The sequence below is a fragment of the Aquarana catesbeiana genome, linkage group LG03, assembly GCF_042186555.1.
Source record: "Aquarana catesbeiana isolate 2022-GZ linkage group LG03, ASM4218655v1, whole genome shotgun sequence".
In the NCBI taxonomy this organism is placed as follows: Eukaryota; Metazoa; Chordata; class Amphibia; order Anura; family Ranidae; genus Aquarana; species Aquarana catesbeiana.
Genome location: NC_133326.1, coordinates 19,384,953 through 19,408,095, shown reverse-complemented (window position 1 = coordinate 19,408,095; position 23,143 = coordinate 19,384,953). Strand labels below are relative to the sequence as shown.

Below are 23,143 nucleotides of genomic sequence, written 5' to 3'. Positions count from 1 at the left end.
TGAGATTTGCATATTGGGGGAAAAAAAAAGAGACCTGATCCTCAGACCAGTTCTGGAGTCATCAAAGTCAAGTCACTACCTCAGAGGACATGGAGTTCAAAATGACAGAAGCTTTCAGCCAAAAGAAAGCAACAAGTAACATTCAACCAGCCAAACAGGGAGAACTTGCCAACAAAAACTGGTCAACAAAAGGAAACACTGGGAGGTTTCTCAGTCTTAAAGTGTTACTAAACCCACAACAGTAAAATCAGTCTGTATATGCAGTAAAGCATGCTTGTTATACTCACTGCGGAACCTAAGGGGTTAATCCTGTTCATTGTGTAAAAAGCCTGTTTGATCCTTTCTTCTCTGATCTTCCCCTTCTTCCATAGTGCCCAATCCATCTCCTGATAGAACAGAGCCTTGGGGGCACTCTGCACATTCTCAGTTTGGGGTATATTGCTACAGATTTTTTTTTTTCATTCTTTTTTGGGGGGCATATGATCAGCACAGGGCCAATCAGCACTGTCCAGACAGAGGGGTCAGGGTTCCTGCAACCTAATAGGACAGTCAGAGGAGAATGAAAACTCCTCCTACAAACTTTAAATAGACACTGATAGAAGTCACAAGACTGCTATATACTTTTGATGAGAAAGGGTATTTAACAGTTTATACGGTATTTACCAAATAACTGCATTTCCATGTTCTATGTACTGCTGGAGACCAGATATAGTGAATGCAGACTCCTGGGTTTAGTAACAATTTAAAAAGAGATCCTTAGGAATAACTGTCTGCACAACAGCTCCAGATAGTCCAGGGCTGACAAAAAGACCAAGCCTTAAACTTTCAACCCTTGGCCTCACAAGAGAAAGGCTCTGAAGGAGCAGGGATGACCAAAGCTGGGTATACATGCTGAGTTTTGAACCCAACAGGTTGAACGAAGAAAACCTTAAAAGATCCCTGCATCCACACAATCAATGTGGATATGGGGATCTCCCCTGCCATGCATTTGTATTCTTATATTTAATAAAATGCTTAACCTACGCAGTCTTACCCAAAGGCCTCGATGCACAAAACAAAAGTAATTGACATTAAAAGACCTTAGGAGAGCCAACATACCAACAACCAAGATCAAAACCTGAGGGTCTATCCATCACACCCCAATAAAATTAGGTGACTCCAAAAGCTTGCACAAAAAGTTTGGTTTTCAATTTCTTTCGAAATTTCAGAAAGTCATTCTCAAGTCTCAAGTTTCAGAGGCAAGGGGTTCAGCTCCTTGTACTTCACTCGTTCTCCCTCCGCATGTTTTCTTTTTACATTTTGGAATCTGCAATATGGCCAAGTTCGCCGATCTCAAGAATCGGGTAGGCACATACTTGATAAACTTTTCCTTCATTCTGACAGCAAATAAGTAATCCACAGTCAGAAAGGTCACATAATAGACTGCAAAGCTGCACCAGAAAATATGTGCATCACAGTGTGTGCGGTGTGGCAACTGTGCATAAATCATCGGTAACTATCAAAGTGAATCACCACAACTAAATCCAAGGCTTACCTGAAGGTTGGACCACAGTATGGTATAGTATGGTACAATCTCCATACAAGATTAACGAATGGGTCACAACCGCCTCATCTGCTTATGATGTCGCATTTGGTAATCAACCTCCACAAAAAAAGAGAAATCTCCAATAGTGTAGATTACCCAAGGCTTTCTGTATGACGAGCAGCATCAAGAAACTCGGCCTTACACATTTCATCCAAATAGGATATCCTCAGAGCCCCAAGGACATCCTATTTGGACACAACACGCAAGTTTCTACAAATTAACTGAAAACTTTGGCAAAAAAATGTCATAGGATCCTCATTATGTTGCCGGGTTTAGACATTATATTATTATTATATTTTAGGCAGACCTGACCAAAGCCAAAATTAAGTGCCCCATGCACTATAGAAACATAGTTTAGGCACTGTATTAGGTGGGGCAAGTGCTGGTAGATGATGACTACGTCTGGGGTTTCTATAGCAGGGTTCACTAAATGGCGAACCACGGTCTGGACCGAGTCATAGTCCTGACCAGACCCTTGCCGTGCAACTTGTCTGCCTGGGTGTTCTCTCTTCCACTTGTCTCCTTCCCGGCCGCTGCCATCCTCACAGAGGGCGGGGGAGGGAGGTGCTGCATATTGGGACAGAGGGCAGAACTTAGTAATCACCGGCTTGTTAATGTAATAAGTTGCTGCACCTCTTCCCTCTGCGAGGATGATAGCGGCGGCCGGGTGGGAGACCAGATCGAGAGAACACCCAGCTGCTGTGCCTCTGCCCTGGTAGGACCGTGCAGGGGAGGCTGAATAATGAAAGGGGGGCACGGTGATGTAAAAGAGGAGAGGGAGGCTAGGACTGCAAGGGGCACGGTGATGAGTATAGGGGGGCACTGTGATGTGTTATGAGGCATTGTTATGTGTAAAGAGGGGGCTGAGGATAATGATGTACAGGGGGCTGTGATGTGTTTTAGCGCATACATAAGATTTAGACCTCTGCCAGAAGAATATTTTACAAACGCAACCCCATGAATTTTAATTCAAGCCCCCGTACTATAGTCTTGCTTGAGTGATGGATATTAGCTAGACTTTAGAATGTCAAATTCTATGAAGCCAATGGTCATGCCAAGCAGCGGAAAGAACTGCTTAGGGTCTTTATTGTTATGGTGCAATGGTATTGTACTCTGTAAAGATTACCTGAAGCCTTCTCTGCAGACAACACACTTATCAGGATAACCGAGACATTTCTTGCAATTCTGGTGACATTTGAGACATCGTCTGAGACCTTAATGAATACAAAACTGTTTAGAACAGAATAAACTCATTATCCAATTAGTCATTCAGTCTAAAGAAGATATATACATAGCTCCCAACTGTCCCTGATTTCGAGGGACTGTCCCTGATTTGGAGCAATGTCCCTCATTCCTCCTTATTTGTCCCTCATTTTGGTCTGATCTATATAGTTGTATATAAAATGCACTTTTTATCTATCAAAAAGTGTTTTCCAGCACTAAACCTTTCATCTGATTTCTAAATTGCTGCATTTGAAAATTCCAAAAGCCAATAGAAAGGAATATTAGTGGTAAAAAAAAAAAACACTTGTGGGTTTAACCAATCTTGTTTTTTTGTTCAATTCTCCAATTACAAGGATTAAGGAAGATAGAAGGAGTGTCCTGGACAAATTGTCATTCAACTTTTCTACGCTGTGACCCGATCCTCAACACATTCCTCCTCAATAATTCTGCAGTGCCTTTTAAAACCCATATTTCACATGTGAATATGGACAGAACTTGTTGTGGGCTTCGTGGACATGGGTCTTCAAGTCTTTCCAGCAGTTTGCACTGTCCACTTACCAAGAAGTGGTAGATGGAGTGACCATTTCAGAATGCTTCTAAACATGGGCAGTTATTGTAAAAGTCCAGGGCACATTTCTCCAAGTTCTCTGGCTACCAATGACTGGTTCAGCTGTAGGACTTCAGCTAAAATGTGCCTGGGACTTGCACAGCTAACTTTGTCCAGCTTCAAGCTTACAGAAAGAAAAAAAAAAAAAACTGGAGGGGAACTGGGACACAGTTATTTCAACTGGTTGCTTCTGTCCTCTTTAATCTGGCCATATACCAGCAGAATTTTAGCAAATTTAGTTAGAAATTTTTCAATCACAGAATGTTTGTTTGATCTTCTAATGCAAGGGTAACAAACTCAATATAATTGTGGGTCACATCAGTAGTATGATTGCCCTCAAAGGGCTGGTTGTATCTAGGGTGCGCTGCGTACAGAGTGCGGGGGTGCGCTGCGTACAGAGTGCGGGGGTGCGCTGCGTACAGAGTGCGGGGGTGCGCTGCGTACAGAGTGCGGGGGTGCGCTGCGTACAGAGTGCGGGGTGCGCTGCGTACAGAGTGCGGGGGTGCGCTGCGTACAGAGTGCGGGGGTGCGCTGCGTACAGAGTGCGGGGGTGCGCTGCGTACAGAGTGCGGGGGTGCGCTGCGTACAGAGTGCGGGGGTGCGCTGCGTACAGAGTGCGGGGGTGCGCTGCGTACAGAGTGCGGGGGTGCGCTGCGTACAGAGTGCGGGGGTGCGCTACGTACAGAGTGCAGGGGTGCGCTACGTACAGAGTGCAGGGGTGCGCTACGTACAGAGTGCAGGGGTGCGCTACGTACAGAGTGCGCTACGTACAGAGTGCAGGGGTGCGCTATGCACAGAGTGCAGGGGTGCGCTACGCACAGAGTGCAGGGTTCAGGGGTGCACTACGCACAGAGTGCAGGGTATTTTTAATTACAGTATGTGCGTGTTACCCACTGGAAAGTTTTTTCTTTTGCCATCCCCTTGATGCCCATATGAAAAAAAATTTAAGGATATTGCACTCACCACTGGGACAGGAAAGTAGACTGCACCAAAATACAGCCAGACATTAAAACCCTTCCTCAATACACTAAATGTGTGATTTTGTCTCTCAATCTGCAAGATTCCCATCACCTGTCCTGAAAGGAAGTAGGGGTTTAATCTCTCCTATTGGGTTACAGGCAGAAAATTAAAACCTGACATAAGCTCTGACTCTTCCATGCTCTATTCAAAACAATACAGTTTAGCTGGAGTTGGACTTTAACGCCCATCCCACCCAGCCCTGGCATCCCATTAACTGGGCTAATACATCTGGAAAGATCTGCCTAATCAACACTGTGATTGGCTGTCACAGCAGTCACATGATCAGGAACCAGTCCTGCCACTGTGAACGGTCTTTGACCAGCTTAGTTTGTGCTAGGAGTGTGCAGAGAGTGCACTATTAGCACAGAAATCTCTGCCGCCCATGGACTCATGTGTGTGATGTGTCAGAATTAAAGCCAAGGCTTTTTTTTTCTGAGGGAACGTCCCGGAACAGCGTTCTGGCACCTCCGCCAGAGACGGTGTGGGCGACACTGGGAGCAAAGCCCGCTGTCACGTCAGAGTGTTCATACAGCGGAGTGGGCGAGCAGGAGATAGAGCCGAACTCCGGCTGCAGCCTGAGAGAGCAGAGATCAGAAGCTAGTTTTGGCGCATCTGTGCCAGAGGTAGAGGTGCAGAGCAGATAGACCGCGTCTCTTCACGGAGACAAGTTTTTAGTCTTAATTTTTTTTTTTTTTGGTAAATGATTGGGCCTGACTCTTTGCTGGGTACGGGGCCCGACTCTTTGCTGGGTACGGGGCCCGACTCTTTGCTGGGTACGGGGCCCGACTCTTTGCTGGGTACGGGGCCCGACTCTTTGCTGGGTACGGGGCCCGACTCTTTGCTGGGTACGGGGCCCGACTCTTTGCTGGGTACGGGGCCCGACTCTTTGCTGGGTACGGGGCCCGACTCTTTGCTGGGTACGGGGCCCGACTCTTTGCTGGGTACGGGGCCCGACTCTTTGCTGGGTACGGGGCCCGACTCTTTGCTGGGTACGGGGCCCGACTCTTTGCTGGGTACGGGGCCCGACTCTTTGCTGGGTACGGGGCCCGACTCTTTGCTGGGTACGGGGCCCGACTCTTTGCTGGGTACGGGGCCCGACTCTTTGCTGGGTACGGGGCCCGACTCTTTGCTGGGTACGGGGCCCGACTCTTTGCTGGGTACGGGGCCCGACTCTTTGCTGGGTACGGGGCCCGACTCTTTGCTGGGTACGGGGCCCGACTCTTTGCTGGGTACGGGGCCCGACTCTTTGCTGGGTACGGGGCCCGACTCTTTGCTGGGTACGGGGCCCGACTCTTTGCTGGGTACGGGGCCCGACTCTTTGCTGGGTACGGGGCCCGACTCTTTGCTGGGTACGGGGCCCGACTCTTTGCTGGGTACGGGGCCCGACTCTTTGCTGGGTACGGGGCCCGACTCTTTGCTGGGTACGGGGCCCGACTCTTTGCTGGGTACGGGGCCCGACTCTTTGCTGGGTACGGGGCCCGACTCTTTGCTGGGTACGGGGCCCGACTCTTTGCTGGGTACGGGGCCCGACTCTTTGCTGGGTACGGGGCCCGACTCTTTGCTGGGTACGGGGCCCGACTCTTTGCTGGGTACGGGGCCCGACTCTTTGCTGGGTACGGGGCCCGACTCTTTGCTGGGTACGGGGCCCGACTCTTTGCTGGGTACGGGGCCCGACTCTTTGCTGGGTACGGGGCCCGACTCTTTGCTGGGTACGGGGCCCGACTCTTTGCTGGGTACGGGGCCCGACTCTTTGCTGGGTACGGGGCCCGACTCTTTGCTGGGTACGGGGCCCGACTCTTTGCTGGGTACGGGGCCCGACTCTTTGCTGGGTACGGGGCCCGACTCTTTGCTGGGTACGGGGCCCGACTCTTTGCTGGGTACGGGGCCCGACTCTTTGCTGGGTACGGGGCCCGACTCTTTGCTGGGTACGGGGCCCGACTCTTTGCTGGGTACGGGGCCCGACTCTTTGCTGGGTACGGGGCCCGACTCTTTGCTGGGTACGGGGCCCGACTCTTTGCTGGGTACGGGGCCCGACTCTTTGCTGGGTACGGGGCCCGACTCTTTGCTGGGTACGGGGCCCGACTCTTTGCTGGGTACGGGGCCCGACTCTTTGCTGGGTACGGGGCCCGACTCTTTGCTGGGTACGGGGCCTGACGAAATGCTCTTGAAGTGCCTCTGAGCTTACTTTGGTAACTACTGGATATTTCTACTAGGTTTTGTCTTTTACTACATTGCTTTTTGTTAAAAAATTCCATTAAAAAAATCTTGTATAGCCCCCTAAATTATACTTGGTTACCTGTTCTCTAAAGGGGGCAGTGCTAGGTGTGTAGGGGTGGGGACAAGAGGCAGTCCTAGGGGCGGTTCTAGGGGTGGGGGAAAGGCATGGCCTAGGGGAGGGGGGTGAGATCCTGCACCTTTTCTCTGAGAAAAAAAAGCCCTGGTTAACCACTTTCCGACCAGCCGGCGGCGTCATACAGTGGCAGGTCGGCTCGTTCCCGCAAACCGCTGTAGCTGTACAGTGGTCCCTTTAACAGCTACAGTGGGCCCGCGGAAGGGTGGGGGAGCCGATGCACTGGCTGGTGGCTGCGATGACCGCCGGCCACCCGCGATCGCTCCACAGTGAGCCAGAATGGGGATCTGTCAATATAAACAAACAGATCTCCGTTCTGACAGGGGAGTTCAGAGTGAGCGTCTAGTGATCAGGAACAGCGATCTCTCTGTACTCCCAGTCAGACCCCTCCACCCACTGTTAGGAACACCTCCCAGGGAACACATTTATCCCCTTGATCCCCCCCCTAGTGTTAACCCCTTCACTGCCAGTGACATTTATACAGTAAGCAGTGCATTTAGCACTGATCGCTGTAGAAATGTCGTTGGTCCCAAAAAAAGTATCAAAAATGTCCGATCTGTCCGCCGCAATCCTGATAAAAATCGCTGATCATCGCCATTACTAGTAAAAAAAAAAAAAAAAAAAAAAAAAAAAAAGATAAAAATGCTATAAATCTAGTCCCTAGTTTGTAGACGCTATAATTTTTGCGCAAACCAAACAATATACGCTTATTGCGATTTTTTTTACAAAGATTTTTTTACCAAAAATATGTAGAAGAATATATATTGGCCCAAACTGATGAAGAAATTAGTTTTGTTACTTTTTTTGGGGGGGGTTTTATTTTTTTACAAAATTGTTGGTGGGGTTAAAAAGAAAAAAAACAGGCCCCACCAGAGATTTCCCATTTTGTGGAGTTTATTTTTTCTTCAAAGCAAAACTAATGATTGCTGAAGATTCAGATTGTGATGGTAACTCTAGCCACGGGACCAAACCTTCAAAAATTGGGGATGAGTATTGCCTAGTATAGAAGTTTCTCATGAATCATTGCGCCCATGATCCGCTGCTTTACCTTTGAGGTTTAAAGAGTAACTCCACATTTGTTGAGAAAAAAAAAAAAATATATATATATATATATATTCCACTCTGGGTGATCTGTGTACATTGCAGAGATTTAAACAAACTTCCCTACTTTTTATTATTCTGAAGAAATGGCTGTTTGTTTCTCATTTTCCATGTGGAAAGTGAATACAATGGGAGCGATTTCATAATGATCAATCAGCTGCTGCACTTGCAGGGTTCTAATGAGGAAAGTTGCAGGGTCTGCATCAATTTAGATGTGATTTCCCTTTTGGAATATCGCACCAAAAAATGCAATTTTTGTTGCCCAAAATCTGACTTGTATCTTAGTGCTGGGAAAATCAACGAGCCAATCACACAAGCAGGAAATGACATTTCTGTGGACAGCTGTGTACAGAACGCCTCCAGGTTGTCATATTGTACTAACTGTATACTCTAATTTTTTTTTTGGTCTATTTGCTATGCCCCCCCCCCCCCCAAAAATGGAGTTAAGACCCTTTCGCAGAGGGCACACGGCAGCTGCGATCTGCTTGCTCAGTAGGGGATCACTCTGCTGATCAGGCATATGACAGGTCTGCGTCTGCTCCACTCATCTAGAGCTGACACTGACACAGACTGCTCTCCTCTATGGGCGGCTGTCTGTTTACACCCAACTGCCATCCGATCTGCTAGACCAGCGGTCATCAACCCTGTCCTCAAGGCCCACTAACAGGCCAGGTTTTATGTATTACCTTGGGGGAGATGCAGACTAGAATACGGCAATTACTGAGCAGCAAATGATATCACCAGTGATGAATTCCATTTATCTTGCAAACCTGGCCTGTTAGTGGGCCTTGAAGACAGGGTTGATGACCACTGCCCTAGATGGAAGGGGAAGGGGATCCCCATCCGTCGCTCGGATTGGATGAAGGAGAGTGTAAACCGACATGTCTGTTTACACCCGCCACTCCGGAGAGAAGAATGGAGGTTCCAATTGGGTCCGCATGAAAAACTGAAGGCGGACCCGATCCCAACGTCCATGGAAAGAAGAGGGCTGTCGGGCTTTATGCTTTAAGAATTTTATTGATTATCCTGAAAATACAAAATGTTATCCTCCTTTTTTTGACATTGATAATGCTCTCTTCTGTATCTAACACTCCTGTGTCTGAACCTTCATTATCCCCACGTTAATCATATATGGCTGGATGTTTTTTGGCCCTTGAGACAAATTTGTTAAAATGATTGTAAACCTCGGACATGAAATATGAACAAAGCATATCCCTCTATAGTGTGTACTGGTCTCAATTAAGAGTGACATTTCTGTCTGCTGCTTCGTTCCTCTGCTATCAGTCACTTCTGACAAGTTTTCCTGACACCAAGAGAAAGATGGTGACAGGGGAGGGACCTCCAGCACACAGCATGTTGATTGACAGCCTCAGCTCTGATCATGTGAGCCGTGAAAAGGGGGGTGTCCCTTCCCTCCAATCAGCTCTCAGAGCTCTCCCCACTAAGCTCTGTAGAGTGTGACTTCAGCTCTCCATCCCTTTTTTTCTGAACTTTTAGACAAGCTCTATAAATTCTAAACTTTGAATCGATGTAGAGAAGAAAAGACTGCAGATAAACAGGTACAACTTATGTAGGAGGATTTGTTTCCTCTCTGTGTATCACCTGAGGCCAGTCACTTTACTGGGTATATGTTAGGGCCCCTTTACACGGGCTGCACCATCAGGTCCTCCTGTCATTTTTTCAGGCTGGACCCGATCGGACTCTCCATTCAACCCTACAGAGCAGTGGAGGTCGGCGGACACATAATATTCACCATTATCCGATCCAGACGGATGGTGGGTCCTATTTTCAATCCGTCTGGCGGATCGGAAGAAAACGGACAGGTGGTCTGTTTTCATCTGATCTCCCCATAGAGGATAGCAGGACCGGGTCGGTCTCTGCTTTGCAGAATAAGCGGAGACGGACCTGTCATCCGCCTGCTCAGTGGAGATCAGCTAAGCGATCCCCCCCCCCCATGCTGAGCAAGCATATCAGTGGCGGCCCATCCATTGAGGGCGCACGGGCGCCGCCTCGCCTACCCTATGGGTGTTTTTTTTTTTTAAGTACCTGATTAGAGCCAGAGGCTCTAATAGGCTTCAAAAAAGGGCGGCCTCGGAGCGCAGAGCACTGCACTCTTAACCCACCCAGTTGTGTGACCATAACGAATGAATTTTATCTATTATCACACTAAAGTTCCTCCCCACCAATCAGGAGGCAGGTCTGTGAGACCTGTTTCCCGATTGGCCAAAGCGTCAGGCGATCCTATTGGATGCGTAGAGCTTTGGCAGAAGAAGCTGGAGGAGCGGACACCGGAGCTGCAGCAGGCTGCTGCCTGCACTCCAGGAGAGTAGAGGACACCACAGCCACACCACACGAGCGGGTAAGTGCCGGACTGCCTGCGGGGGGGGGGGGGGGGGGGGGGGAGTTGTGCTGTTTCAGTGCCGTCATAAGCCACCACTTAAGCATATCCTGCAAAATGGAGGCGCCCGTGTGAAAGGGGCCTAAGGGTTTACAACCACTTTAATGGATTACTAATACAAAGTTTGGTAAAGAAAACAGGTCATTGGTGAAACCAGTATTTTCATGTGAAAGTTGAAAAAACACAGAGCAGCCCATGAAAAGTAATAGCAACGGAAACATTGGGGCACAAGGCGAGAAGAGTAAGGGTAAGAACAAAGGCTTTTCCCATATTTACTTTCATCGGCGTATGCTCCTGCTGCACATGTGGTCGTACAGGAACTGCTCTCCGGCTGAAGGTAGAAGCCTCTCTTACAGGAACTGCACTGGTTCTGACCTCGTCCAAAGCAGGTTTCACACCCTCTATGGCAACGCCTGCACCTTCTGCCAGCCACGTCTGCCATGAACCCAGACGGACAGGTACTCACGCATTTCCTGCATCAAACAAAAAAAAAAAAAAAAGATCACCAGTAAAATACAAAGATATGAGGTGACCATGAAAATACGCAACCTTCCACCGGACCTTCATAATGGGTATCGGCATCTGGGTCACGTTACTTTTATATTTCAGTTATTTGGTTTAAATGATAATTTTGCCCCGTTGGGGAGATTTCTTTTTGCTTCTGGTCAAGCAGGCACACCTTACACTGGCCATAGATGGATTGAATCTCTGCCTGTTCAGCCGGCCAAGCTTCGATCCATGTATGGGCAAGCTGACTGTACCCAAGTTGATTCATTGAACGACTTGTGTACAACCAGCATGTTGGATTTTTAGCTTCGATTATTGCAAGTGGCTATAGCCGCTAGCAGTAATCACTGAGTTCTCTTGGCAGGGAAGGCTTCCCCCCGCTGGGAGAACACAACAGTTCTACGGGAGGGACGCCCACATCAACACTGACTGTGTTGTTGGGGCTGGGGGGGGGGGGGGGGGGATCAAATGATTTTCTTTCCTGTGACCAGTGGTTGCAGGAAAGAAAATCACAATCTATGGCCTGCTTTACATAGGATAGCTTTGAAAGATTCACTGTCCTGCAGCTGCTGTATTTCAACTGTATAGCTTTTCAAAAGATAAAATTAAAGAAAACATCGAGGATGGGGATCAACGTGCCACGCCAAAGGTTTATTCACCTATGTCTGAATATTATCCCTGGATAACAAATATCACATGATAGTTTCAGTTTATGACAGGATAAGATATCACGATGCTCTAAAAAGAAATGTCTTTATGGAGCAAGTAGTGTATAGGAAACCTCCTTATAGCAGAGAAAAAACACTGGGCAGCATAACCATGAGTCTTTATCCAGATCGGCAGGGGTTGACTCTGGTAAGCTTCTTTTCACAAGATGCAGCTCCTCCAAAAAGACAGAAGAAATATCTAAAACAAGACAAAAACCACACAGGGGAGGGCGCCATTTAAGTGCAGCACTAAATAATTTACTTATGATAAAAAACAAATTGGCAACTCACATGACGTACACTTGTGACGGCATGTAGAGCATAAGAAACCAGGATATCCAGGGAACCCTGTAGAAGAGGCATTCAGCCCAGGGATTGTGTAGCGCTGCTGCGGGCCAGGTAGTCATAGGAGAAATCTCTATAAAAACCTACGCATGCCACGCCCCCTGGACGTTTTTCTATAAAAAGGTGAACTAACCCTTTAATGTTGGCAACAGGGCACCGTCATTTCTTTTATTCCAAACAATACATGGTATACACCAACTTACCTGCCAGACTTGACGCTGCCAAGACTATAGTGAACACAGCTGAGACACTGATCGGCGCCGGGCCCGTCGCATCCTCTGTCCCCGCACTCGGTGTGGCACGGACCTTGGAAACACAAATATTTATTTCTAAATGCAAACCAAAAGGACCTGGATGAGGAACATTAGAGAGCGAGACATGCAGTGCTACAATGACCCTTCCATATGGAGACACAAACAGCATTACTGGCTCATTAAATGAAAACACTGAAACATTTTAATTGGATTAAATTACACCAAGCCCAACACATTTACACTTGGCTATCATATGCAGATTTCAGTTTAACAACATCTAATATCACAGTGGGTAAAAAAAAAATAAAAAACTTGTGACATTGCTAATTGAAGTCACATGGAAATGTAACCAGCATGTTTAAAGGGAAGCTGTTCTTCTATGGAGATATTTTCCCTGTTGACTATGGTCTTTCTCTGCAAAACAGTCTGGCATTCAACACATTCTGATTTACTGGCCCAGAACAAGTATGCACATCAGGAGTCCGGTCTGATTTCACTTGCAGCATACTGGCCACTGAACAGGGATTTAGAAAGTACTGAAGCCAGAGATGGCCTTGAAATTCCAGAAAAAGGTGTCCTCTTCTGACAGCCATCCTCAAACTTTGGCAAGTTGATTTGGTAACCCCAAGACTTTGGATAAATTGTTGGCTGGGGATATGTTGCAGAAGACAATAGGAAACATGTTACATGAGGCTAGTAGAGATCAATGCTATAAACCCTAACCAATGTCCCCAGACTGTTGAGGTCCAAGGGCTGCAGGTTGGGTACCAGTGGTTTACAGAGGCTTTGTATGAATGGCTTCAAAAAGTTAACATTCATTACTACATCCATAAGAGCACCAATATCTCTTGACACACTATTGTTATCCCTAGATTAAATATGTTGCGCCAAAAGATTGCTTATGTTAATAACGTGTCATTTCACACAGGCATGACATACCCTAGACTTGTACCTGAATACTCGTCTTCTTCCTCAAATTCCAGGGGATTCTGGAAGATGCCAGATTTAGAAGGCTCCTGATCAGCTGCAGATAAGTCCAGGGCTTTGGACCTTGAGTGATGGAAACTGATCGCATTGTACGGGTGCTCAGCTGTGCCGTAAAGAATCAGCGTCCATTCTTTCAGCTTCCCTGAAACACAGGTTTATGCAATTATATATATTTTTCTATGAATTTTCTGCAACATCTGAACCAAGCACAATAAATGGTGACCTTTTAAATGATAAAGCTCTATATGTATCTGCAACATTATGATTTCAAGGTGATGAGTAGTCTTCCCGATGTGGTGACCAGGGATGAGTGGAGGAGTGCTTGGAGCCTAGTCTGAACCTGCATTCCCCGACCCTCAGCCATTTCTCATTGGCAGTGAACCATGAACGTTTCCTGGTGGGAGAATGCTGGTGGGTTCAGCCTAGGATCTGCTCATCCTTTGTGGTGATGTGGTAAGGTTTTGTATGGTACAGTACCAGAAGGGTGGCAACAGAACACAAAACACAGTCTGTAGGATCTCTCACATCAAACCTGTACTCACTAATGTCCTCAGGTGACTAGTTGGCCCCTTCCAATATGTTCCAGACACTTTCTCCCAGTGATAACAGACTAGATCCTCAGGTAAAAACCCCTTAGTCAGCTTAAGCAACTTTCAGAAGAATCGGACCCCCAGCCAGCCCAGCAGGGACCACGATAAACAGCAGACACAAGCTGCCTCGGCCCAGGGGGCAATCAGCCCACCTAGGCTGTGATCTCCTCCTCAGAGACAAGACACTTCCTGTTCCGGGTCTTAGACTATTTATACACCTTCCCAGCAACCATCTGTGTAGTCTCCCACAGGGACTGGCTGAGGCAGTATAAATATTCCTCCTGCCCATTTGCCTTGCTCCACCTATGTTCCAGAACCACCCAGAGTGTTCTGGATTGCAGGAGAAGCAATCAAACCTGCAGCCTGCGAAACACAGAACAGACCTAAACAATCACATACAGCCACATGGATTACAGTGAGCCCAGAACAAAACGTACCTCATCTTAGAACCTAACTAGGAGGGTGCTACAGAAAATTGAACAAACTTTCCAAAAAAACAAATGTTACTGTTGGATTACCAGCTTAAGGCTGGGTTCACACTATTGCAAATTGGATGTGGGTTTCTATGGAGTCGGTTCTCCGGAGCGAATTGCACAGGAGTCCTGTGCGTCTTCTGGTCTGTTTCAGGTCCGAATTGAGCCAAAAATTCGGGCTGAGATCGGACCTGAAACGGTGAACAGGGATGCACCGGACCCCTGCTGTGAGCCGCTCTGTGCTTCAGTGTGAACCCAGTCTTAATTAGACCCATTAGGTATACAACAAAGATACTATTCAAGGTTAGTGTTGCCAACCTACCAGATTGCAATTTACTGACAACACCCAAAATTTACTGGCACAGCCAAGTTTTTACTGACATTTCCAAAAGTTACAACAATTTTAAGTGCAAATTTCAGTATTTAGGCTACAAACAAGTACAATATGCAATTAGCAATATGATTTAAGGGAGCTATTAAGGCAAAAAACATTTCTGCTTTTATTTTGTAGCAGGCTTTTGGATGGTCTTGGTCGGAACTGCCCTCTTCAATGTGAAAATGAAAACCAAGTGAATGAAATTACCGTATTTATTGGCATAAAACACGCACTTTTCCCCCCTAAAAATCAGGTGCAAATCATGTGTGCGTGTTATACGTCAATGTTTGCATTGGGCTGCCTCAGAGGGGAGGGGGGGGGGGGGGGGGGGGGCGAGCGCCGCCACCCAGATTACACAGAGGATCTCCTGTTTACTTGTGGTCTCTGTAATATGAAAGTCCTGCCTCCTGACTGGCTCCTTTGCTAGACTTCACATGTCCCAGCATTGGACCAGCGTTCTGTCTATCACAGGAGCCAGTCCAGGCGGCGGGACTTTGTATTACAGAGGCCGCCGAGTAAACAGGAGATCCCCTCTCTGTGTAATCTGCGTGAGGCTGCGGATGGGCACTGATCAGGCTGCCATAGTGAGGGTGCAGATGGGCACTAATCAGGCTGCCATAGTGAGGGTGCAGATGGGCACTAATCAGGCTGCCATAGTGAGGGTGCAGATGGGCACTAATCAGGCTGCCATAGTGAGGGTGCAGATGGGCACTAATCAGGCTGCCATAGTGAGGGTGCAGATGGGCACTAATCAGGCTGCCATAGTGAGGGTGCAGATGGGCACTAATCAGGCTGCCATAGTGAGGGTGCAGATGGGCACTAATCAGGCTGCCAAAGTGAGGGTGCAGATGGGCACTAATCAGGCTGCAATGGTAGGGCTGCAGATGGGCACCGATAAGGCTGCAGATAGGCACAGACCAGGCGGCAATGGTGAGGCTGCATTAATGGGCAATGGTGAGGCTGCACTGAAGGGCACTGACCCTTATTTTGCTTTGACGTTCTTTATTTAAATTATTTTTTTTCCTGGAACTTCCCACCTAAAATTAAGGTGCGTGTTATACGTCAATAAATACAGTAAATAATATTAATGGTGACCCCTTACCAGGGGCGGACTGACCGATGGGGCCACTAGGGGGCCCCATCAGGGTTGCCAGACTCAGTAAAACCAGGGTTAGTATGTATAAATCTGTGTTTTTTTACATTTGTCTGTGTATACTGTGTGTACATGTATGTGTATACTGTGTGATTGTATACTGTGTGTGTGTATACTGTGTGGCCCCATAATCTCTGATTGCCTGGGGGCCCCACAATCTCCTATTGCCCGGGGGCCCCATGAGTTATCAGTACGCCCCTGCCCCTTACATAAAAGTGTCGCCACTTATATTTCATTAACACTTTGTGTATTTAATTTGTCACTTATAGGTCTAGTATTTGGTTAAGCTAAGTAACCATCTGAGAGATTGAGGATCCTACTTTGCACTTATATTTTATATAAAGGGTCACCATTAATATTTTTTAATTCACTTGGTTTTCATTTTCACATTGAAGAGGGCTAGTGCTTCACTTGTTTTTTTCTTTGTTTATTGTCAGTACAATGTGGAAACACATATAGGTGTTAAGCAGCAAAACCCACACACATTTATTTATCACAGACTTGAGTTTGTAAGCACACATGGTAGCGCAAGGGTTTCAACACGTTTACCGTTGACCATCTCTCCCTACAGCTGCTTAAAAAAGAATTCCAAAAGTTTTTTTATGATTTTCCCATACATTTACCCATTTACAACGTATGTTAAAATGGTATCCCAACACCTTCTCTGATGATAGAACACTTTGAAAAAATCTATCCTCCGGGTCCCATTAAACTTCCTACTGAAGCGAGTCTCCTACATACAACTGACTGCAGAAAAAAACATATTTCAGCCAGTAAGTGCATATGACGTGGCCTCGGGCTCTCTGCACAGTGCTTGTAGAAATTAATTGAGATCATAGTGGGGAGATGAAAGCCCCGAAGGAAGTCTCGCTACATCATTAACATTGATTACAGACCCCCAATGGATTGTACAATATGTCCCTATACCCCCCTTCTCCATCATCGTTACCACTTCTAATAGGTACCAGTATAAAAAAAAAATCAATAGCTTGGCATATATATATATATATATATATATATATATACACATACACACACACATACACAGTATATATACACACACACATATATATATACCTATAGATATATATATATATAGATATATATATCTATAGATATATATATATATATATATATATATATACACATATATATATACACACACACACACATATACACACACAGAGGATATTATGTGTATATATATATATATATATATATATATATATATATATATATATTTATTTTATTTATTTTACATACACAGCTAGGAACAGGTGAAAGAAGATCTTAAGGATTTTATATTGACTTATACAAAATCTGTAAAGATCTGCAAATTACAAACACACAAGCTAAACTATAATTTGTGAGATTATTTTATTTCTGTTGCTTTTGTTCAATGAAAACATGAAATAGTAGTACACTTAAGGACAATGATATATCTGACACATCACGCTTTTCCACGCAGTACAGCCCCCGCCTAGCAGGGAAGGAAACCTGTTTTTTTTTTCTCTGCTGCAGGTCAGTAACACCTCCATATCTTGTGCCCCCTTACCCGTGACTGCACAGTAAAAGGAAAGGTATTCAGATGCACCTCTCTCTGCCCTCTCCTCCCATCAGCACTTTTCTTAAAGGGGAAGTCCACCCTAACACTAAAATCGCTACATCTACAGACAGCCACAATATAAGCCTAACCTATCTAGCCCTATAAAGAAATCAGTATACATACCTTTTTTGAAGCCGATCTGGTCCCGTCTAAAGCGGGGAGGAAGCTCTGCAGAGGACACAGCTGACAACAGCTGTGAAATGAATGGGAAGTAACACCACCCATAGAGTTACTGGGGCTTCCGTTGTCGGCTGTGTCCTCTGCACCCACCTACACAGAGAAGCCGTGGCTGACAACTCAGCGTGGGATCAGGTCAGAGCGGCTTCAGAAAAGGTATGTATACTGATTTCTTCTTTACAGGGATAGATAGGTTAGTGTTAGATTGTGGAAGCCTGTAGATGCACAGATTTTACTGTTAGGGTGTACTTATCCTTTATTGCAGGTATTTTTACTGCTTACATTTGAATGAATACACAGCTGCATGGATTTGTGTCTTTTAGTCTCCATTCACACTTGTACGACTCCAAAGTTGTGCAACTTTGATGCAACTTTAATGCAATCTTGATGCAACTTTGGATGGGTGCAACTTGGAGGCGACTGGTTTTTACCAATGGTAATGGACAACTGTTGCATGTAAAACATTTAGGCATGACTTTCATGCAACTTTTGAGGGTTAACAATGAAGTCTATGGCACTCAAGTTGCATGAAAGTCGGACCAAAGTAGTGCATGAACTACTCTGTAGTTGCTGCAACTTTAACGCCTTCACTTCCAGGTCCGTACCTTGTATGGACCTGACAGTGGAGGGTTTCACACACAATCCAGTGGCTGCAGCCACTGGGATTGTGTGTAAAATTGACAGGCAGACTCCTGCCTGTTGGGTGCAAGCAGTTGGGTGGTTGCGTTGCCGCCCAATTTCTTTCACACACCCCCGGTACCGGTGCCCCCACAAACTCGAAATCCTGCCATGTATTCTGGGCTCTGCTTGCCCATCTGTGGGCCCAGAGGAGACGTGCGAGGGTGATCTTTTAGATCCCGCATGTCACATTAAAGAGAACCTGTCACCTAAAAATCATCACAAAGGGGATGCTGGAGCGAGAGCAATATTTCTAGCACAGGACCTCCTCCAAACAATAAACTGATGACCTATATGAGGCTTCTGAAGCATCGCTTAGAGAAAATAATGGGTACTGTCGCTGTAATGGTCGTGCATACCGGGCACCCGAATAGCTGTATGTGTAACATTTCTGTCTTTGTAGATGACACCAAGCTATGCAGTGGAATAATATCCTTACAGGATGTCTCCAATTTACAAGCCGACCTCAATGCTCTGTCTAATTGGGTGACTATGTGGCAAATGAGGTTTAATGTTGAGAAATGTAAAGTTATGCACTTGGGGACTAAGAAAATGCATCATACATACTAGGGGGAGTACAACTGGGGGAATCCGTAGTGGAGAAGGATCTGGGGGTTTTGGTAGATCATAAGCTCAATAATAGCATGCAATGCCAAGCTGCGGTTTCCAAAGCGAGTAAAGTCCTTTCTTGTATTAGGAGAGGTATGGACTCCAGAGAGAGATATCATTTTGCCCCCCTGTACAAATCATTAGTAAGACCTCATCTGGATTATGCCGTTCAGTTTTGGGCACCAGTTCTCAAAAAGGATATCCGGGAACTGGAGAAAGTGCAGAGAAGGGCAACCAAACTGATAAGAGGCATGGAGGAGCTCAGCTATGAGGAAAGATTAGAGGAAATGAATTTATTCTCTCTTGAGAAGAGGAGATTAAGGGGGGATATGATCAATATGTTCAAATATATAAGGGGTCCATATAGTGAACTTGGTGTTGAGTTATTCACTTCACGGTCATCACAGAGGACAAGGGGGCACTCTTTACGCCTCGAGGAAAAGAGATTTCATCTCCAAATATGGAAAGGTTTCTTCACAGTAAGAGCTGTGAAAATGTGGAATAGACTCCCTCCAGAGGTGGTTCTGGTCAGCTCAGTAGATTGCTTTAAGAAAGGCCTGGACTTTCCTAAATGTACATAATACAACTGGGTACTAGCATTTATAGGTAAAGTTGATCCAGGGAAAAAGCCTCTTGGGGGATCAGGAAGGAATTTTTTTCCCTGCTGTAGCAAATTGGAGCATGCATTGCTGGGGTTTTGGGTTTTTTGCCTTCCTCTGGATCAACTGTGGGTATAGAATTGGGCATATTGGATTGTACGATATTTTATTTTTTTAATGGCTGAACTGGATGGACTGGATGGACTTGTGTCTTTTTTCAACCTAACTATGTAACTATATATGTGTAGCAGCCATTTTGTTCACATCACACGTCTCCCCTGCCATTTTGTCATAAGAATGCATATCCAGTGACCTTTCCTCTCTCCTCCCTTTACTTTATACAATACACAAACTGTGAACGGATGCCAGGGCTTTATCAATCCATTGATGGGACACACAGACCTCTAGATTACCCAAGCCGCAATTTCAGTCTGGAAACCCTAATAAAACTCGCAAGCTTGTGCAATCCAGAGAACAGATACTCAGTTGTAAACAGCTTAGGTGAAGGGAATGGCCAATACACATCTTTGCTAGGCTGGTTAACACACAGCTAAGACTAAAACTTCAGCATGTTTCATAACTCATGAAATAATAATAGCACAGCCAGAATATAGACATTTACCTCCCTCTGTTAATTTGTAGCATTTTGAGTCCAAACACTGCTACCCAAGGAGTACTGGGAGCAGAACCAGCCCAATTCCCCTTCTAGGCGAACTGGGTATCCGAAACCCAATCGAGTTTATATTCATTTTGAAGCTAAATTCATGCTGCAAAAATAATCTGCATGCTAGCAGACTGTACCCAGTAGGCATTTCAGAGATATGAATACCTATAGAAAACTGTATCTTGGACAGTGTCATAAACATAGTGATATACCAAAAACCACACGAACGCTGCATCATGATCATCCTCATAGGCCCCTGCAACTCAACTTTGCTGCATTATTCATCTGGAGGTCTATTAACCGCTTCAGCCCCCAGAAGGATTTACCCACTTCCTTTTTTGCGATACGGCACTGCGTTATTTTAGCTGACAATTGCCTGGTCGTGCGACGCTGTACCCAAATAAAATTGATGTCTTTTTTTTTCACCACAAAAAGCTTTCTTTAGGTGGTATTTGATCACCTGTGCGTTTTTTTTTTTTTAAAAAAAAGGCTGACAATTTTGAAAAAAATGATATATTTTTTTTTTTACTTTCTGCTATAAAACATACCTAATAACATTTAAAAAAAAATCGAATTTCTTCAATTTAGGCCAATTTGTATTCTGCTACATAATTTTGTTAAAAAAAACCCCCTGGCAATAAGCGTATATTGATTGGTTTGCGCACAAGTTATAGCGTCTACAAAATAGGGAATAAACTTATGGCATTTTTATCTTTTTTTTTTAATAGTAATGGTGGTGATCAGCGATTTTTAGCGGGACTGACATTGCGGCGGACAGATCGAACACCTGACATTTTTGACACTTTTTTGGGAACCAGTGACTTTACAGTAATCAGTGCTAAAAATATGCACTGACATTGTACTAATGGCACTGGCAGGGAAGGGTTAACATCTGTGGCGATCAAGGGGTTAAATGTGTTCCCTCAGTGTGTTTACTAACCGTATGGGGGATGGGCTGCCTGGGACAACGCACAGATCCGTCTTCCTGCATAGCAGAAAGACAGGATCTCTGTGTCGTCCCCTGACAGAACGGAGATCTGCCTTGTTTACTTTGGCAGATCCCCATTCTGTCTCTGCGGGGAATGATCGCGGGCGGCTGGCGGACATAGAGTCCGCCGGACCCACTGATTGGCTCCTTCGGTGGCCAATGGGCGCGCGCGTCTGCGCCCACATAAAAGCTGTGTACGAGCCCGACGTACACTTACGGTGATTTGTGCAGCCGAGCCAACCTGTCGCAATATAACTGCGACGGTTGGTCGGCAAGAAGTTAATAACTATATATACACCCAGGTAATATGTGGATAATTCCCCCCGGACTCCTATCGGCCCTTTGCTAATAATACCTGTTTGGACATACGGATGTATATACTACTATTAAAATCTTTTGTCATATTAGGCTTGCACTATTTCCATACTTGTGTGCATCTATATGGTTATGGTTAATGTTTTATGCTGGTAACAGTACTCCAGTTACTTTCGTTGAATTACTGGTTAGTTTTCCAGGAAGGGAATCCCTTCTGTTCACAGAGGCCCTGTCCTGGGTGGAGGCACTACCAACTTTATTATTAGTTCCTCTCTTCCACTTAGCAAAAGTTCTGGTTCTGTTATTTACCTTCAGGTTTAGTGCAATACCCTGTTTGGGGAGGGCCGTTTCTCATAACACCCCCCCAAGAGGGGGCTACCCGGGTAAAGAGAGACCCTGAAGATTTGAAGATGTGATCAGCAGTCATACAACTGTCTGATCACATTCACAAAGCTGTCCAGGGGAGCTACGCTGGAGCTGCCAAGTTTACATACTATTTGGATGTGATCGGCAGCTTCTTTATTTGTTGGGAAATCACTTTGAAAAACACCCCCGTATCATTTCTAGCCGCGGCCATCTTGAGTGAGGGCAGGTGATTCATGTAGCATTTACTTCCTGGAATCCATCTGTCCTTAGCTCAGGCATGCAGGCAGGAGGGTATGTTTAGCTGAGAAAGTCCCTCCTCCTATAAAGACCCCTGGGATGTAGGACATCATTTTGGCCTAGGCGAGAAACTAGGAAGTAACTGAAATGTTAAACCAAAAGTTTAAAACAAGTTAACTTTGCCAGAGAAGAGGTAGATATGTACCTACCACAATACCAGCATATGTGATCGTCACAGAGATGCCTGGTTTCCTTGGTATTTTGGATTTATCCCTCGTCTTAAATAGATATTGGGATTCACATCGGATTATATATATATAACACTTGCAATATATGTATGGTCCTGAAGACGCAGGGAATACCGCGTAGACCAGTTACAAGTACATGTATCCATCAGATTTACATATTTTTGTATTTATTGCAAAGTTTCTTTATGCATATCTATGTTTTTAATATTGTGTTTATGACAATGTTTTATGTGTAATAAAATTTATATAGATTTTTATTCTGACTTTGTTCTCATTTGGCAAATTTAACAGTTTGCCGACCGGCTCCTGCTGATATACGTCGGCAGAAGGGCACGTACAGGCATACTAACGTACCTGTACGTTGCCCTTTAAGAAGCGGTTTTCGGCACTATTTAAAGCCAAGGAGATGATCTCTAAATGTCGCCGTACATTTTATGAACATAGTAATAAATGCGGCAAGATGCTGGCAAAGGCATTGAGAATCCAGAAAGCCCACATGTTTATCCCTGAAATGTTAAATGACACACACAACAAAATCCATACTACAGAAGGGATTGCCGCTCTTTTCCGGGATCACTATATGGCTTTATACAATCTCCTTTCCCGCAGTCGGAAAAAAGACAGATCAGCCGAACAAAAGGCCATTCAGGAATACCTACGCAAATCGGGCCTCCCGCAGATTTCATAAGACGAGCTGAGCGAACTGGACAAACCGATCTCAGCAGAAGAGGTGACGCTGGCAATAGCACAAATGCAGCTGGGCAAAGCCCCTGGCCCAGATGGGTACACCCTCCTATACTATAGGACTTTTGGAGACTTGCTGACCCCGCATTTAATATCTGCATACAATGCAGCAGGAAGGGGAACGGTCCTTCCCAGAGACACTACGCTGTCAAAATTACAGACCAAATATCCCTATTAAATGTGGACTTAAAAATTTTCACAAAAATCCTTTCCATGCGTCTGATAAATTTGATCC

At 45.6% G+C, this 23,143-nt stretch overlaps 1 protein-coding gene across 1 annotated transcript in view; it reads right to left on the bottom strand.

The window, feature by feature from the left end:
* PCSK6 (proprotein convertase subtilisin/kexin type 6) overlaps positions 1-23,143 on the bottom strand; it is a 338,484-nt gene that overhangs the window by 30,137 nt on the left and 285,204 nt on the right. The window contains exons 14-17 of the mRNA XM_073618353.1: positions 13,051-13,227; positions 12,048-12,150; positions 10,562-10,758; positions 2,712-2,799 (exon numbers count right to left, since the gene is read on the bottom strand). Coding sequence (XP_073474454.1) covers positions 2,712-2,799; positions 10,562-10,758; positions 12,048-12,150; positions 13,051-13,227 — 565 coding nt within the window. The remainder of the gene's footprint in view (positions 1-2,711; positions 2,800-10,561; positions 10,759-12,047; positions 12,151-13,050; positions 13,228-23,143) is intronic.